The sequence below is a fragment of the Gambusia affinis genome, linkage group LG05, assembly GCF_019740435.1.
Source record: "Gambusia affinis linkage group LG05, SWU_Gaff_1.0, whole genome shotgun sequence".
NCBI lineage: Eukaryota > Metazoa > Chordata > Actinopteri > Cyprinodontiformes > Poeciliidae > Gambusia > Gambusia affinis.
Window position 1 is genome coordinate 30,385,280 of NC_057872.1, and position 17,936 is coordinate 30,403,215.

General features: G+C 43.0%; 1 protein-coding gene across 5 annotated transcripts in view; it reads left to right on the forward strand.

The window, feature by feature from the left end:
• The window catches only part of LOC122831852 (golgin subfamily A member 6-like protein 7), a 33,692-nt gene extending 21,340 nt beyond the window's left edge, over positions 1-12,352 (forward strand). For 3 of the 5 annotated variants that reach the window (XM_044118365.1, XM_044118360.1, XM_044118361.1), the window contains 4 exons: positions 2,232-3,587; positions 4,005-4,168; positions 9,378-9,490; positions 10,778-11,025. In XM_044118365.1, coding sequence (XP_043974300.1) covers positions 2,232-3,587; positions 4,005-4,168; positions 9,378-9,490; positions 10,778-10,925 — 1,781 coding nt within the window. In that variant the 3' untranslated portion in view covers positions 10,926-11,025. Of the gene's footprint in view, positions 1-2,231; positions 3,588-4,004; positions 4,169-9,377; positions 9,491-10,777; positions 11,026-11,528; positions 11,707-11,764 lie in introns of those variants that run through there. The other 2 variants (XM_044118364.1, XM_044118363.1) reach the window with 2 other exon arrangements.
• The last annotated feature ends 5,584 nt before the right edge of the window (positions 12,353-17,936 follow it).

Consider the following 17,936-nt stretch of genomic DNA (forward strand, 5'->3'; position numbering starts at 1 on the left):
CTGCTTTGTATGGGATTAAACTCTGTAATTCAGTGACGTCATCACGCATTGTTGTTCTTTGTCGCTGCACGCCGCCCGCCGGGAGGACCCGGGATCCAGGAAGGAAGAGAGAGCCAAACTTTTTCCAAATTAAGCTAATTTTAAAATACTCTTCCTTAACAGAGCTCAGATATTGGTAGTGTAGGACCCGAGTGGTAATATTGATATAATTAAAACTGTAGCAAGTGTGAGGAAGTCTTAATAATGAGCCAGTTAAAGACTGACAATAATTTATTACAAAATAAGTCATTAAAAAATATGCAGGGCAATGTTATGCAGCAGAGTCAGTAAAGAAGTGAGGAAGGAGGTTGGAAACGGAGTCTTGGCCAGGGGAGGGGGATTCAGATTCAGATTATCAGTGTCACAGTGCTTGACTGGCCTGCCAACTCGTTGTGCCTAAACCCCATTGCACTTCTCTGCGGTATTCTCAAGAGGAAAATGGGGGGCACCAGACCCAACAACATAGAAGAGCTGACAGCAAGCATCAGAGAAAATCTGGGCTTCCAAAACTCCCAGGCAATGCCACAAACTGATTGCTTGAATGCTACTTCACACAGAGGCAGTGATTAAGGCAGAGGGATTTGCCAACTAAGTATTGAAAATATACATATACTTTTTAAACATGTCATTTAAAAACAAAATGTTTGAATTTAATTTCTTTCATTTTCTTCTGCAGAAACTAAGTAGTTTGGGCATATTTCTTCCCAGTATTCAAATTTTTTGAATTTCTGTTTTTGTGTCTTTTATGAGCTGGAAGCCCAAATTCTGTAAAAATAAACAGACAAATACTTGAAATCATTTAAACTGTGAGCTCTGAATCTATAACATATGAAATTTAACTTTTTGAATGGAATTATGAGAAATAAACAACTTTTCCATGAGTCTCTAATTTTTTGGAAAGCGTCTGTATGATTCTCTTAACTGTCTTGATACCCATAAATTCTCTATTTATTTATTTTCTATGAATCACTTGTCCTATATTTCTATGGTGATTTCTATGAACCAAATCATATTTAATGAGGTTTAAGTTAACCGGTTGCTAGGCAGGCTGGTGCATGTTTGTAGTGATCGATGGGCAACAGACACCTGTGACAGGCCATCAGTCCATCACAGGGCTACACAGATACTAACATCCACATACACATTCCTAAGAGCAGCTTAGAGAGACTAAAAAGCCTAATAGGCATGTGTTTGGGCTCTCAGAGGAAGCCAGAGTATACCAGAGAGAACCTGCACACCAACGGGGAGATCATCCAAACTCTACACCTGAGTATGGATGGGTGTTGAATCCCTGGACATAATAAACATAATTCAATTAATGGACCTCAAGGCAACAGTGCTATCACCATGCAACCCCCCAAAATAAACAAGTTAATGAAATATTAAATCAGTTAACTTAACTTTTGTTCTATCCTAACGAACGTTCACGTTGCGTTGGAACGAGCTGTTGTTTTCCGTTGCCAGTTTTGTTGTGCAATGATGGATGAAATTGAGAGAGTGTCACCAAAATATTACGTAGTGATAGCTCCTGCATTCATAGTGGAGGCTCAGATATCTTTGGTGAACATTTTGTGTTCAGTTTTGATTTAAGAAACTTTTTTCCGTATCCCGGTTTTTCCCCGGTTACTTTGAAAAATGGCGGATGAAATATTGAGTGACTTGGCTTTATTTACTAAAAGCAACAGTCGTCAGCAACGTGTTTGAAATTGTAAGATAATTCAGAGATGTTATGAGTTTGGTGTATTTCACAAGCTAGCTGGGCAGTAACGATAGTCGCTATCAGCTCTATTTTCGTCTCACCCGAGCCATTTGACAACCTGCCAACCCGCATCGGTGCCTGCATGTCCTAGCAGCACATGAACTGCAGAGCACTACGGCGCAGAGCAGAGTCTCTCTGATCGGTTTACGCTCCGCATCCAGCAGCAGAATTTCAGATTTTCCAACTCTGGCTTTGGACGTGCTTCTCATGCCTGAAATGCTTAAAACGTGGAGCAGTAGGAGTGCAAAATGCACCACGGCGCACCTCTATATGTAGGCTTTGAATGTAAAACAGATACCCATGATGCTCAAATTGCATTTGGTGTGAATGCGCCATAAGAAAACTGTCTGAAATCCTGAAAGGATCTAAGAAACTGAAAATCTTAATGAAGATAGTTTAAATGACTTTCTGACTAATTTGTGTGTTTTTACAGTGGCTATAATGACGACCAAGCAGCATGAAAATATCAACACCCTTACAACAGAAAAACGTCAACTGGTTGAGGAACAAAAGGACTTGAATAACCAGATCAAGATCCTGGCAGAAGAGAAACAGTTGATCTGGGCCAGAGAAGGAATTGACAAAGATAACGAGGAACTGAACAAAGATTTAAAGGAGCTGCAAAAAGAGTTAAAGAAAATGGAACGAGAGGAAGAGAGACTGAAAAAAGACATAGATGTGATGAGAAAAGACAAAGAGGAGCTGAGACGAGAGAGAGATGAACTGAACCGAGAGAAAGAGGAGCGGAGGCGAGACAGAGAGAAGCTGAACCGAGAGAAAGATGAGCTGAGGCGAGACACAGATGAACTGAACCGAGAGAATCTAAATTATCAAAAGATAATGAATAATACCAAAGACAGAGAGCAACTGACACTGAAGAAAGAGGATGTGAGGCAGAATACAGAGAAGCTGAACAAAGAGAAACAGGAGCTGATCAAAGAGAAACAGAAATTTAATGAAGAAATGGAGAAGTTGGAGAAGGACAAAGAGGAGCTGAGAAAAGAGGAATTGGAGTTGAAAAAACAGCAAGAGGAGCTGAGAAAAAAAATAGAGGCCTTGGAAAGAGAGCGAGAGGAGATGGATAAATCAAAGGAGGAGCTGAGAAAAGAGGAAAAGGAACTGAAAAAACTAAAAGATGAGTTGAACAAAGACAAAGACAAGCTTATCAATGAAGAAGGTCAACTAAGAAAAGGCAAACAGGAGCTGAGCGAAGAGACAAATGAGCTGAACAAAGCGACAGATGAGCTGAGAACACAGACAGCAGAGCTGGACAAGCAGGTAGATCTGATGAACAAAGAGGAAGAGGAGCTGAGAGAAGCAAGAGAAAAGTTGAAAACAATGGCAGAGAAGCTGAGGAGAATGGAAGCTGAGCTGAGGAAAGAGGAAGAGGAGCTGAACAAAAGGGAAGCTGAGCTGAGGAAAGAGAAAGAGGAGGTGAGGGAAAGGGAAAAGGAGCTCAGAAAAACGAAAGATGAGCTGACTAAAGAGAAAGAAGAGCTCAACAAAAAAAAGGAGGAGCTGCCCAAAGAGAACGAAGAGCTGTACAAAGAGAAAGCGGCCCTGATGGAAGCGGAACGGGAGCTGGAGAGGAAAAGAGAGGAGATGAAGGAAAAAAGAGCGAAGCTGGACAGAGACAAAATAGAGTGGGATAAAGAGAAACAGAAACATCTGGTCGTAGCGAAACATGAGGCATATATGCGATGCTGGGAGATTGATAACCTAAAACGTATCTACACTTTCATCCTGAGCCATAAAAGTTTTCCAGTTGAAGAATTCTGTCCTCTAGATAGTAATTATATTTCTATATTACCTTTGAAACTCTTGATTATTCATTTTATTTTTGAACTATTCAGTTATCAGTTTTTCATGACGTAGCTGACCATTATTATCACAGGTAGAGTGCTGAAGGTCACTTTTCTGACAAAGTGAGCCAGTAAAATTGATTCATTAGCAACAAGTTAACAGCCAAGTTTTGGTTTGTTGTTTTTTTAGTGAACACTGTGGTACACTACTTCTGACTAGAATGATATCGTAATTTAATCACCTTCCAATATTGATCTGCACTCTACCTTTAAAAGCTTTGCTTGAATAATTTTGATGATTGAAATATTAAATAAGTCTGCATGGATTTCTTTTAGAATTTATTTTTCCTTTTGAGATTATTTAACCAAAGTTTCACTTCATTCTGCTCTTTCCCCTTGTCTAGTGAGACCAAAATGTCTGGATTGCAGGATGGGATGGCTTTCCTTCAGAGAGCACTGCTACTGGTTTAAGCACATAGGTGTTTTTGGGTTGAACTGGGAAGCTAGTCGACGGTACTGCCAGGATAATGCTGCAGACTTGGTGATAATTAATGATCGGGAAGAGCAGGTAAAACAAAATGCCACTTCTACTCTTGAAGTTTAAAGCAAATCTGAAAGTTTCTGGAAGATTAATGGCTTGACAATGGACCTTACCAGAGGGGCCGCTTTTCATTGGCTGATGCCCAATCTATGTGATCACGTGATTGGCCGTCTCACAAACAGGCTTCCTGTTAGCTAAGTACAGCAAAATAGCACTGATACAACTTCTACACCTTGTAGCCTGTCTGCTACAGTCTCACGTTAGCTAAACAGATCAATATGCAACGTGTATCTGACACACACTGAAGATTTTATTTTAGCAGAAAAGGCTTTGGACTAAACTGTTCCTCCTGTTAGCCTCTCTAGCACCAAGTACAGCTGGTCAGTCAACCATCGCTGGGTTCAGGGAACCAACGATTAATAATCCAGAAATAAATTTGGTATTGTAACGGACGGAATGTTTTGTTTTTAACGTAATCTTTGCTCGCCTTGCGGGACGCAGGCGGTTGCCACGGTAACAGGTGTGCTTAAGAGAGAGAGATTAAAAAGGTAGGAGTGGTTTTGAGTTGATCACCTGTTCGGGTTATTTTACCTTTGTTTACCTTTGCTGTGGCTCATTACAGACGCTGTAGTTTCTAAACGTTGGACTCATTACCTCGTTCTTTTGAGTTTACATCATTGACGACAAACATCAAGTAGAACAAATAGATTTCATCAAATTTTAAGAAACAAGTGGCTTCAACCGCAATAATTATGTGAAATTAAATAAATGATATCCCAACTTCAGAAGATTTGCCTTTACCTTTACAGAGCTCTTTGGTTCCGCCTATCAGTCTGTAGCTTCTCATATTGAGGTCAAAGTTCAGATCTACCATAACTGCCTGACACCTGCTGGCCTCAGGTTTGCAAGCAGCTTGTGACTGAGAAACCAGTAACCTCCTCCCAGATGATGACATGAACTTGTTAGTTCCTCCGTTCATTCTAGTAGCTGATATATTGTGAAAATCCGGTAGAAATGATGCACTAATCCGGTCATGTTTCCATAGAAACAACGCGCTGCCAGGCTTTGTTTGTGAGACTTGTGGTCACGTGGGTCGGTTGTGGGCGGAGCTTAGTAAGGTCCATTCTGAATTGCCCATGTAAATTGAATCAACACCTCCTAATGAAATTTTTTTAAGTGAGAATAGAAAACAAAAAAGGAGGAAGTGTTGCCCTAATCCTTAAGAATTTCTTCAATTAAAAGAAAAAACAACTTTTTAGGTAATTTAACTTTTGAATATCTGGGAATTGAGGTGAAAGACCATAAACAAGGTCTGACTCTCACTATACAAAACCTCAACATATATGCAATATGATATTATTGACTTTAATGAGCTTTTATCTCTTATCCATCCATCCATCCATCTTCTTCCGCTTATCTGGGGTCGGGTCGTGGGGGTAGCAGCTTCAGAAGGGAGGTCCAGTCTTCCTTCCCCAGCCACTTCCACCAGCTCCTCCAGAGGAATCCCACGGTGTTCCCAGGCCAGCCGAGAGACATGGTCCCTCCAGCGTGTCCTGGGTCTTCCCCGGGGTCTCCTCCCGGTGGGACGTGCCCAGAACACCTCACCAGGGAGGCGTCGAGGAGGCATCCTGACCAGATGCCCGAGCCACCTCAACTGGCCCCTCTCGACATGAAGGAGCAGCGGCTCTACTCTCAGTCCCTCCTGGATGACTGAGCTTCTCACCCTATCTCTAAGGGAGAGCCCAGACACCCTGCGGAAAAAACCCATTTCGGCCGCTTGTATCCGCGATCTCGTTCTTTCGGTCATGACCCAAAGCTCATGACCATAGATGAGGGTGGGAACATAGATCGACTGGTAAATCGAGAGCTTCACTTTTTGGCTCAGCTCTCTCTTCACCACGACGGACCGGTACAGCGCCCACTTGATGGCAGACGCTGCGCCAATCCAGGGGAACTGCCCCCGATGTCCATGCGATATTGAAGAGTCGTGTTAACAAACACAACCCCACAACATCCAGAGCCTTAAGGAACTCCGGGCGGATCTCATCCCCCGGGGCCCTGCCACCGAGGAGCTTTTTGACCACCTTGGCGACCTCGACCCCAGAGATTGGAGAGCCTAACCCAGAGTCCCCAGGCTCCGCTTCCACAATAGATGGCATGTCGGTGGGATTGAGGAGGTCTTTGAAGTACTCTGCCCACCGGCCCACAACATCCTGAGTTGAGGTCAGCAGCACACCATCCCCACTGTAGACAGCGTTGGTGCTGCACTGCTTCCCCCTCCTGAGATGCCGGATGGTGGACCAGAATCGCCTTGAAGCCGTACGGAAGTCTTTTTCCATGGCCTCTCCAAACTCTTCCCATGCCCGAGTTTTTGCCTCAGCAACCACCCGAGCCGCATGCCGCTTCGCCCGCCGGTACCCATCAGCTGCTTCCGGAGTCCCACAGGCCAAAAAGGCCCCATAGGACTCGTTTTTCAGCCTGACGGCTTCCTTCACCGAATGTGTCCACCAACGGGTTTGAGGGTTGCCGCCACGACAGGCACCCACAACCTTGCGGCCACAGCTCAGATGAGCCACCTTGACAGTGGAGGCACGGAACACGGTCCACTCAGACTCTCCTCCACCTCCCCCGGGACGTGTTTGAAGTTCTGCTGGAGATGGGAGTTAAAGCTCTGTCTCACAGGGGATTCTGTCAGATGTTCCCAGCAGACCCTCACAACACGTTTGGGCCTGCCAGGTCTGACCGGCATCCCCCCCCACCAGCGGAGCCAACTCACCACCAGGTGGTGAGTTGGCTCCGCACCTCTCTTCACCCGAGTGTCCAAGACATACGGCCACAGATCCGATGAAACGATGACAAAGTCGATCATCGAACTGCGGCCTAGGGTGTCCTGGTGCCAAGTGCACATATGGACACCCTTATGCTTGAACATGGTGTTCGTTATGGACAATCCATGACGAGCACAGAAGTCCAACAACAGAACACCACTCGAGTTCAGATCGGGGGGGCCGTTCCTCCCAACCACGCCCCTCCAGGCCTCACTGTCATTGCCCACGTGAGTGTTGGAAGTCCCCCAGCAGAACAAGGGAGTCCCCAGGTGGAGCACTCTCCAGTACCCCCTCTAGGGACTCCGAAAAGGGTGGGTAATCTGAGCTGTCGTTCGGCCCGTAAGCACAAATGACAGTCAGGACCCGTCCCCCCACCCGTAGGCAGAGGGAGGCTACCCTCTCGTTCACCGGGGTAAACCCCAACGTACAGGCGCGGAGATGGGGAGCAACATGTATGCCCACTTCTGCCCGATGCCTCTCACCTTGGGAAACTCCAGAGTGGAAGTATGTCCAGCCCCTCTCAAGGAGACTGGTTCCAGAACCGGAGCCATGCATCGAGGTGAGACCGAGTATTTCTAGCCGGAACCTCTCAGCCTCACACACACTAGCTCCGGCTCCTTCCCCACCAGAGAGGTGACATTCCACGTCCCAAGAGCTTCTGCAACTGAGGATCAGACCGCCAGGGTCCCCTCCCTCGGCTTCCACCCAACACACAATGCACCCGACGCCGTTGGCCCCTCTCACAGGTGGTGGGCCCATGGGAGGGGGGAGCCATGTTTCCTCTTCGGGCTAAGCCCGGCCAGGCTCCATGGGTAAAAGCCCGGCCACCAGATGCTCACTGTCGTGCCCCCCCTCCAGGCCTGGCTCCAGAGTGGGGCCCCGGTGACCCGCGTCCGGGCGAGGGAACGCCAAGTCCAATGTTTTTACTCATCATCGGGATCTTCGGGCTGCACTTTCTCTGACCCCTCACCTGGGACCTGTCTGCCTTGGGTGACCCTACCAGGGGCATGAAGCCCCAGACAGCATAGCTCCCAGGATCATTGGGGCACTCAAACCCCTCCACCACGATAAGTTGGCAGCCCAAGGAGATACAATCACCCAGTGCCTTCTCCGGGTCAGGGGGGGTGTCCTGCCCCAAGTGGAGGAGTTCAAGTATCTCGGGATCTTGTTCACGAATGGGGGAAGAAGGGAACGGGAGATCGACATGCGGATTGGCGCAGTGTCTGCCATCAAGTGGGCGCTCTACCGGTCCGTCGTGGTGAAGAGAGAGCTGAGCCAAAAAGCGAAGCTCTCGATTTACCAGTTAATCTACGTTCCCGAAAGAACGAGATTGTGGATACAAGCGGCCGAAATGCGTTTTCTCCGTAGGGTGGCTGGGCTCTCCCTTAGAAATAGGGTGAGAAGTTCAGTCATCCGGGAGGGACTCAGAGTAGAGCCGCAGCTCCTTCACGTCGATAGGGGCCAGTTGAGGGGCATCTGGTCAGGATGCCTCCTCGACGCCTCCCTGGTGAGGTGTTCCGGGCACGTCCGACTGGGAGGAGGCCCCGAGGACGACCCAGGACACGCTGGAGGGACCATGTCTCTCGGCTGGACTGGGAACGCCTTGGGATTCCTCTGGAGGAGCTGGTGGAAGTGGCTGGGGAGGGAAGACTGGGCCTCCCTTCTGAAGCTGCTACCCCCGCGATCCGACCCCGGAGAAACGGAAGATGGATGGATGGATGATTGTATGTTACAGGAAGACATTGTCAGTGAAATGCTATTTAAACCTGAACCCCAGAACCAAACGTGAGAGGCAACATTCAGCTTCTATGCAGCACAAATCTGGAACAAACTTCTGGAGAATTGTAAAACAGCCCAAACACCGAGTTCCTTTAAATCTAAAGACCCACCTGTTTAGAGTTGCTTTTTTAAAATTATTATTGTGACATAAACAATAATTTATTTATTAATTCATTCAGTCATTTATTTATTTTTCCCAGTTTTTTCTCTGAACAGTTTTTACGGCGCTAGTGGCTCATTTTTGCGACAGTAGACAGACAGGAATGAGGGCAAGGAGTGGGGGGGAGACATGCGGCAAAGGTCGCCGGGACCGGGAGTCAAACCCGCGACGTCCGCGTCGAGGACTGAGGCCTCCAAACGTGGGGCGTGCTAACCCCCTGCGCCACCACAGCACGGCCCGGAGTTGCTTTCAATGAAACAAACATTTTGATTACCATTTAGTAACGATGGCACTTGACAAAATGTAACGCTTCAGTTAACTGTGTTCTATGACTTTGTATTTTTGTGTTTTTATGATATAACACTTTGAACTGCATCGTTGCTAAAATGTGTTGTTCAAATAAACTTGATGGATTGACAGCTTGAAGGAAAAAAGATTTATGACAGTCTGAAATAAAATCTGTTCACAGATGTTTGTCACCCTTCGAGGCGAATTTTACCATCATTGGCATGGATACTGGTTAGGGTTACATCATAGTGAAGGCAGATGGCTCTGGGTTAATGGACAACCGCTCACCATCAGGTAAGAACTATTATCAAAAAATATGCATTTTTAAAGCTGCATGACTTATACATGACTTCTAAACTTTTATAAAAAATAATTTTTCATATTTGTTGAAACTGCTATCATGTCCTAACAGTATGGAATCAGACTAATAAGATGTGAAAACATTGGGTTCCTCTGCCTTCTCCCAATGCTCTGAGTGCTAACTAGAAGCAACCAATCAGAGCCTGGGGGCGGGTCTTAGCGCTGTCAGTCACAATCTAGTGCGGCTGCTCTCTGCTACTGCTTTTCCCAATCAGCAGATCCAGCTGTGAATGCTCAGGCTAGTTAGCATAGCCACTGATGGCAGCGGATACAGTTTTACTGTAACAGTAAGTTGTTTCTCTGCCGTTAGCACATTTAGCAGAATCTAGATGAGGTTGAGTGACAACGTTAAGACCCTCCTCCTGGCGTAGCCATTGTCCCTTTAACTTTAAAGTTGGGTTTATTCTTCCAGCTGTAAATCTATGAACATTCAGGGCATTTGCTACCTTTTTGCTTCTGTTAATGGCAAGTCCTTTGACTAGGCCATTATTGTAACATGCAATGAAACAAAGTTCTTCCTCACACCGGATTGGTGAAGGCCTTCATTGGTTAAATCAGGGGTGATCAAGAAAAACCCCTGATTTGCAAACACATGCTCTCATGAAGCATTCTGTTCAGAGGGATGAATAATTCTTAGACTTCATCTTTGGAAGTACTTCTTTATGTTGGATTTGGATAAAATATTGTTGTTTCATTGGTTTATTTAAATGTTTAACTCCTTGAAGTGTCATTTATCTTCTGAAAACATCTGAGAAAATTTCAGTTTTATTAAAATCCTAAGCTGCTGTTGCAGTTGAATAATTAGATTCAACTGTAGAAACAAGAACATTTAGGGTGCGGCGGTGGCGCTGGAGTGAAACGTTCGACTCCTCAGTCTAATCAGTTATCACAGGTTGAGTCCCGACCTGTTGACCTTTGCTGCATGTCTTCCATCTTTCTCACAACCCGGTTTCTTCTCCACTGAAAGCCAAATAAAGATTACTATAGCAAAAAAAAATCTAAAAAATTAGATCTTTTGTAAAACATTATATCTTTAAAATCCAATCTTCCAAGTTTGTGAAACACCTTTTATTTACTTTGAGTCTGACTTCTTTTAAAGTGTCTTTATTCATATAGAGACAACACATTTAGATGCTGACAGTTATCCGTTTGATGTCAATAAGCTTGCTGTACAATTTTTATTTAATAAATGTTCTAATGGTTCATGTTTCTGTCTTAAAGCTTCCTTCCAAAGGCACATATCTTTATGTTGGGAGGAGGAGTATTGCATATGCCAGGAAAAAAATTCAAAGAGAGCTGGGTATCATATTCTAAGGAATTTCACAACAGATTCATCTGTGAGAACGAGAAGGTTGATTGGCTTTCCTGATTAACACCGTTCTAAAGTTTCAATGAGGAATACTTAACCGTTTCTTCAGTTTTTGGTAAATCTCATAAATAAAAACAATCTCATCTGTTGGACTGTTGAAGCAATTTTTAAGGTTCTTAAACTTCCTCTGTTTCCTGTTTGCTCATCTGAATATCACTGACAAAGCTGCCACTGAGTGACAAGTGACAGCCTTGTTACTCAGACAGACATATTTAAAAACAATTAGTAAATGGGTCCAGTTATATTTAAGTGTGTTTAAAGTTATAATGTCAAAATTGGTACAAGCATACTTTTACTACACTTCATATATATTTATAGGTAGTACACTTAATACTTAGCATACTCAAAATATACTTTCACAAATGTAAGTATGTTTGAAATATACTAAAGTATACTTTCTTTACTAGGGTTCTCCTGGTGGTGTTCTCTATGTGGGTAAAGAAACTAGGACCCATCATGTTTGTATGCACTACTAACTAATGGATACAAACCTAAACTTGTCATGTTGGATTTAAGTTTCTTGACATGCAGGTTCACACATCAGACCAGAGACTTCTTATTTCGGAAGTTTATTACAATCAGCCTTGATCGGATTTATTCCAGATCGCTCTCTGGAGTCGTGAGCGGCTCGCCGGCTTAACGGGTTTCCCAGGCGGAGGGGGGCGCAGAGGAAGAGGAGAGGATGCAGGTAGGTGCCAAGTCTCCGGGCTGGAGGCGGTGATCAGTCCGTGATTCGAGCCTTGGCTTGACGGGGCTCCGGGCTGGATCCAGACCGACAATCGGGGTCTGTGGATAGCAGAAGACAGAATAACTTGAAATAACTGTGACAAGATCTTCAGGTTGACTCTGACCAACAAGTGGGGACCATCGAGCGACGACTGACAGCTCCACCGCTTCTTAAGAGGTCATCAGCCGATTGGTGGAATCCGCTTCAGGTGCGCCAGCCCGTCAGAACTCTCCCACAAAGATCATCTATGGGAAGAGTTCTCACACCAAACTGAATCCTAACAAAACTGTGCGTAGTATCAATAAAGTTATCTGTCCCTTTAACCTTGTTTGGATTCAGTGTATCCAAGTTTCCACAGAAGACAATTCTCTTTTGGTAAATCTTAGCAAACAATGTTTCCATGTAGTTTGTGAAGACTTCAGTGTCAGATGCTGCTGCTCTGTGCACATAACTGATTATAATATTTTTCTGCTTCTCAAACTGGATTTCAATAGTAATGCATTCCATTACATCATCAATTGACACTGACATGTCTAATACCACCTTGTATTTTAATTAATTATCTATGTACAAAGCTACACCTCCCATTTTTTATTATTTATGTTAATATAATTGAACTCATATCCTTCATTGGAAAATCTGTTGCCTTCTCAGAGGTGAGCCAGGATTCAGATATTGCTATAACACTGAAGGACTTTTTTAGTTGATATAAATATTCTTTGATATTTTGATAGTTAACATAAAGGCTGTGGCTGCTGAGATGAAAAATTGACCTTTCTTGATCTGAATTAAAGCATTGGATATAGTTATCAGTGTAGTAATGGCAGTTGTTCAAATAATCAAGGAAATGCTTGTCTGGATCAATATCTGTCTATAATCATGTGTATATTTTTGATTTATTACTGGATTTTACAGCAGAAGTTGCCTTGTTGTCTTCTAGTTTCTCTGATATTTATCCAGCTCTTCCATTTGTCTGATGGGCAGGACCTTGGCTTCCTCCGGTGAACCGTTTAATTTGATGTAAATCTTGCAGTTTGAGGCCCATGTTGGCTGTATTTTCTTTTGTTTACTGAGAAAACGTGCTCGTCTTGCTATATAATGTTATCTGCTATTTAGAGATCATTGACCTTCATCCCTTTCTTCATTAGTGTTTGCCTCTGTCACGGCCCAGACATATGATCGTGGCTTGGTTTCCAACCCACTAATTAAAACATCATTCATTCAACTGTTTTGTTCGAAGTCAGCCACACGATGTTCCAGGAGAGCTAGTTGCTTGTCTTTCTCAACATTCTGTCTCTTCAACTTTTTAACCTCCCCCATTAAGTTCATTATTTGCTTTTGTTGCTGTGAGATTTTTGATATCTCAGACATAAAATTTAAGGATTTCTTTATTTCCTCAAACTCTTCCTCTGTCATTGATCGGTTTTGCTTCATATTTCTTTTTGACATTTCGGTTTATACTGACAAAATCTGATGATTAGGTGTGGTAGGCCTGGCTCAGGACTTCTTTAGATTTTAATAGCAAGTTGGATCCATTATTGTTGCACTACTGACATCTGGCCAAAACCAGTGTTGGCATAGTTACTTTGAAAAAGTAACTTTAATCGGACTACTGATTACTCCTTGAAAAAGTAACTTAGTTAGATTACTGACTACTTGACTTGGAAAGTAACTAAGTTACACTAAAAGTAACTTTTTAGTTACTTTCAGCAGCTGCTAACAACAACACTCCACCTCCTGTGAAAATCACATTGATCTTTGCTAATACTTAATTGTAAGCTATTTTATAATGGTAACATCAACAATGTGTCTCCACTTATAAGATTGAACTGAAGAGGAGATTGTACAATAAACAGTACAAAAAATAAAAAACGTGAGTAATTTGTGTGGTCCACTGTTGTCTGGAAAACTCTAAGAAGGATTTTAAAGCCCCCCTCCCCCAGCGTCCAGATTCTGCGTTACGGCCCTGAGTTTGATGTCGCAGCGCACAGAGCTCCTCCTGCAGCTCCACAGCTCAGATGGCTGCGACACTTACCGTAATATTAATAATTATAACGGTGCTAACTTGTCATTATAACTATTGCCAACTACGGACATGTTTATTCGTGGCTGTTTTCACGTTTATTGCGCAGTTCATATTAGTCTCGATGTTTGCAGTTTTCTGGAGCGCAACGCGAAGCTCGACGTCATTCAGAGGTAAAACATTAAGTTGACATTAACAAAGACACAGCGGGAAATGATGGACAAGGAGAGACTCACTAAAACTACCTTAATGACGGACAAATTCTGGGATTTATTATGAGTCTCTGCTTATTTCCAAACCCAAATGAGCAACTTCACGTTCAAAAACGAGCCCAAAAAGGCGCAACCCGTCACTCATTAAATTTGCAAGCGACTTAAAAAATGAAGCCCAAAGCCGCTTATAATAATCGGACTTGGCGACAGAAACTGAAAATAGTTCCAGTTTTTCCACCAACAAAATGCGCATCTCCCTCCATTGTTTACATTTCTGTCGCATAGAGACGTCGGTCACTCGACAAGACGAGTAGAGGAAATACGATTAAATTACAAAAGAAAATAGTAACGCAGTAACGCAAAAATGATTTTGATAAGTAACTGTAGTCTGACTACTGGATTTGAAATAGCAACGCGTTAGATTACTGGTTACTGAAAAAAGTGATCCGACGTCAATAACGTTACTGACATCACTGGCCAAAACATCCTCTAAGGGGGGAAACATTTCCACTGATCCCCGCTCCACACGCGCACCCCACAGTACCAACTTTTTCCTAAATACACAGAGTTGATCGTGTGCGTAAAAGACGTTTCTCTCACATCAGTAGACAGCAAGCAGATAGCTTTTCCGGTTTACTTTTTCCCTCGCACCGCGCCTCCCCTAAATTGCTCTGGCGCCCCCCAGGGGAGGCGCGCCTCACACTTTGAAAACCGCCAATCTATACTGTTATCCCTACGTGTTGGATACACCGTGTATGTTAACGTAGATTAACAGCAAGCCAAACTCAATTTTCCTGAGCCAGGTAGCCGAACGTCTTGCTCCTTTATTACCGTCTTCTTACAATTTTTATATAATTGTAAGAAGCTCAATGAAAGCGTTGAGTGAAACTATAAACAGAAACAGAAAATAAATATGCATCAGCTCTAAATGCACAGAATAAACTTCTAATATCACAAAACATTAATTACAATTAATCTTAGCTGTTGTTAAGAAACAGTCACAATCATTACAATGCAAAAAACAACAACGTTTGGGACATGGCTAATTACTGGAATAAACACTTTTGAGAAACGATCTCTAAATAAATTCTAATAAAACATATAACACCAACAGAACACAGATTAAACTTACAGCCATTGCTTTTGGAGGTGTTGGAAAAGTTTAAGGAAACAGGAGGCGAAGTTTGTACATTAATATCCAGGCTTTCTTTCTGCAAACACTTGTTCCAACTGCCACTGCCTCTGCTACCCACAATGCACTGCTACCTCAAAATTCCCCTTCAACATAAAATACAGTTAAACCAATACTGTAGAAGTTTTTTAAACTAAATTATTAAGGCATACTACTAACTACTAGCCTTGGGCAGAACAGTATCTGTGTTGCTATTTGACAGGCTGATGACTTGTTAAAGGTGTAGCTTATCTCTCGCCCAGTGACCACGTGAAAAACAACAACCCGCCTAGCATCCCTGCATTTGTAACTGGTTAATTTAAACTAGAGGTGTGACGATCGACTGGCCGCCAATCATAATCGGCCAAAGTGCTATACAGGATATAAATATTTATTTACAGGTGTACAAGACTAAATATAAATATAAATATGGGAGCTATATGCACAGATTATACAGAATATACAAGAATGTTAGGAAATGGATTATATATGTATTAGTAGGTTTATAATACAAGATAAATAAAGGCAGATAAGATTTACAGATTGTATATGTGTGTGAGGAGAACAGCCCGTGGTGTGTGTGTGTGTGTGTGTGTGTGTGTGTGTGAGGATAGTCCATGTGTTACTGTTGTTTGAGAGGATAGGGGAGCACAGTCCTTATAGTTTGTGTTTTATGTCAGGAGGCGTTCAAAAGCGTGACAGCTGTGCGAAAGAAGCTGTTCCGGTGCCTTATGGTTCTGGTGGTTCTGGTCCGTAGACTTCTGTAGCGCCTCCCAGAGGGCAGGAGGGAAAAGAGTGTGTGTGCTGGGTGAGTGAAGTCCTTTGTGATTTTCCTGGCCCTTTTCAAACACAGCTTCCTGTAGATGTCCTTGATGGCAGGGAGCGGTGCTCCGGCGATATACTGGGCAGTTTACACCACCCTCTGCAGCACCTTCCGGTTGGAGACAGAGCAGTTCCCAAACCAAGCTGTAATACAGTTGGTGAGGATGCTCTCAATGGTGCAGCGGTAGAAGTTCGTGATGATCTGTGAGGACAGGTGGTTCTTCCTCAGGGTCCTCATGAAGAAGAGGCGCTGATGCCCCTTCTTGATGAGTTGCACTGTAAGTCTGTGCATCCCCTGACCTGAAGGCGATGTTGTGGGCCTTCAGTAGGAGACGAACGTCTCGGTTCATCCAGGGTTTCTGGTTGAGGTATAGGGTTAGGGTATCCTATCCTGGTAGGAGCCATTTGTTTGTTGAATACTTTATGAAATACATTTGTCCTATTTGATGTTTGTTGTGAATGTCATTGAATGTTCAGGTTCTTTATAAAGTCTTAGATAAATTCATTAACCCCACCGAATGCACCTGCTTTTACAGCTTCTGTTGAACTTTGTAACAGATTCTTAGAATTGTCCGCTGACAACATTTCAGCCTTGGGGCGTCTACTATTCTGCCAGTGTTGGATCCCCAGGAAACACCTCTAGGTAATATTACCTTTGAACGCTTTGTTAGACATCTACAGCCATCAAATTGTCCATTGGACAATTGGACATTGTCTCCCTGCTCGCTTATTTTGAGATATTTTTCCTGTCACCTTAATAAATACCTCTTGTTACGGAGTAAAGCTTCTTCTCAAACAAGACGGAGTCTCGTATTTCTTTTACTGAACCTTTCCGTTCAGTATTTATTGAAGAGAAAAAGAACGACCTCAGCAGAGAAGATGTGAAAGTAAAAAACGGTCCAAACAACGTTCGTAACCAACAGCAACCAAAAGTCAACAAAACAAGATAGTGACAAAACAGTAACAGATCCTTAAGAATTCTTCAAATTAAAGGACTTCCTCTATTCAAATAAATCATGTCTTGCACTCAAATATATTTCACTTCACCTTTGTAATTATATACAATCATGTTCAATACAATTAATAATAATCATCATGTAAATTATGCTTAACATATAAGTGTAAAAAGTCACAACACCTCTCTTTCGACTGGATGTTTCAAACATGCTGTGGTAGACCCACTTATTAAAAAACCCAACTTAGTCCACAATGGTCTTGCTAAGAGAAGATTGTTTTGACTCAACTCCAGTCTTTTCTAACAGATCATGATATATCTGAGAAATTTCAGTCCAATTTTAAATGTGGACAAAGTACAGAAACCGCCTTGCTTGGAGTATTTAATGATCTCTCTCTAACAGTTGATTCAGGGGACATTGTGGTTTATTGTTGTTAGATTTAAGTGCAGCGTTTGATACCATTGAGCACAAAATCCTTTTATTTCGATTGACACACTGTGTTAGTCTTAAGGGTCCAGTTTTAGATAGGTTCTTGTTATATTTGAAAGACAGAAGTTTTTCTGTTCATGTTGATCACTGTGGCAGCACCTCTAAATTATGGACGACCTCAAGGTTCAATTTTAGGCCCTATTTTATTTATTTTGTATTTGCTGCCTCTTGGACATATTTTTAAGAAATTTAATATATCTTTTCACTTTTCCTTTCTATTATCAATCTTCCGTTAGGAATCTCTGTATCATTTTGACACTTGTCTTAATTTGGATAAGCAGGTGAGCTCTGTTGTCAAATCAAGCTTTCTTCATCTACGCCTTCTAGCAAAGGTTACATCTCGCTTCTGTCCTAAAGACTTTGAGAAACTTATCCATGCCTCCATGGATATTGCAACTCATAAAAATATGGACCACTCTTCTTTACAGTGTCTCCAAATGATTCAAAATGACGCAGCAAGACCTTTAACTGGAACCTGGAAATCAGAGCATTTAACGCCAGTATTGGCGTCTCTGCATTGGCTGCCAGTTTCTTATCAGATTGATTATAAAATTCTTTTATTGGTTTTTAAAGCTCCACGTAGCCTAGCCCCAGCTTATCTTCAAGACCTT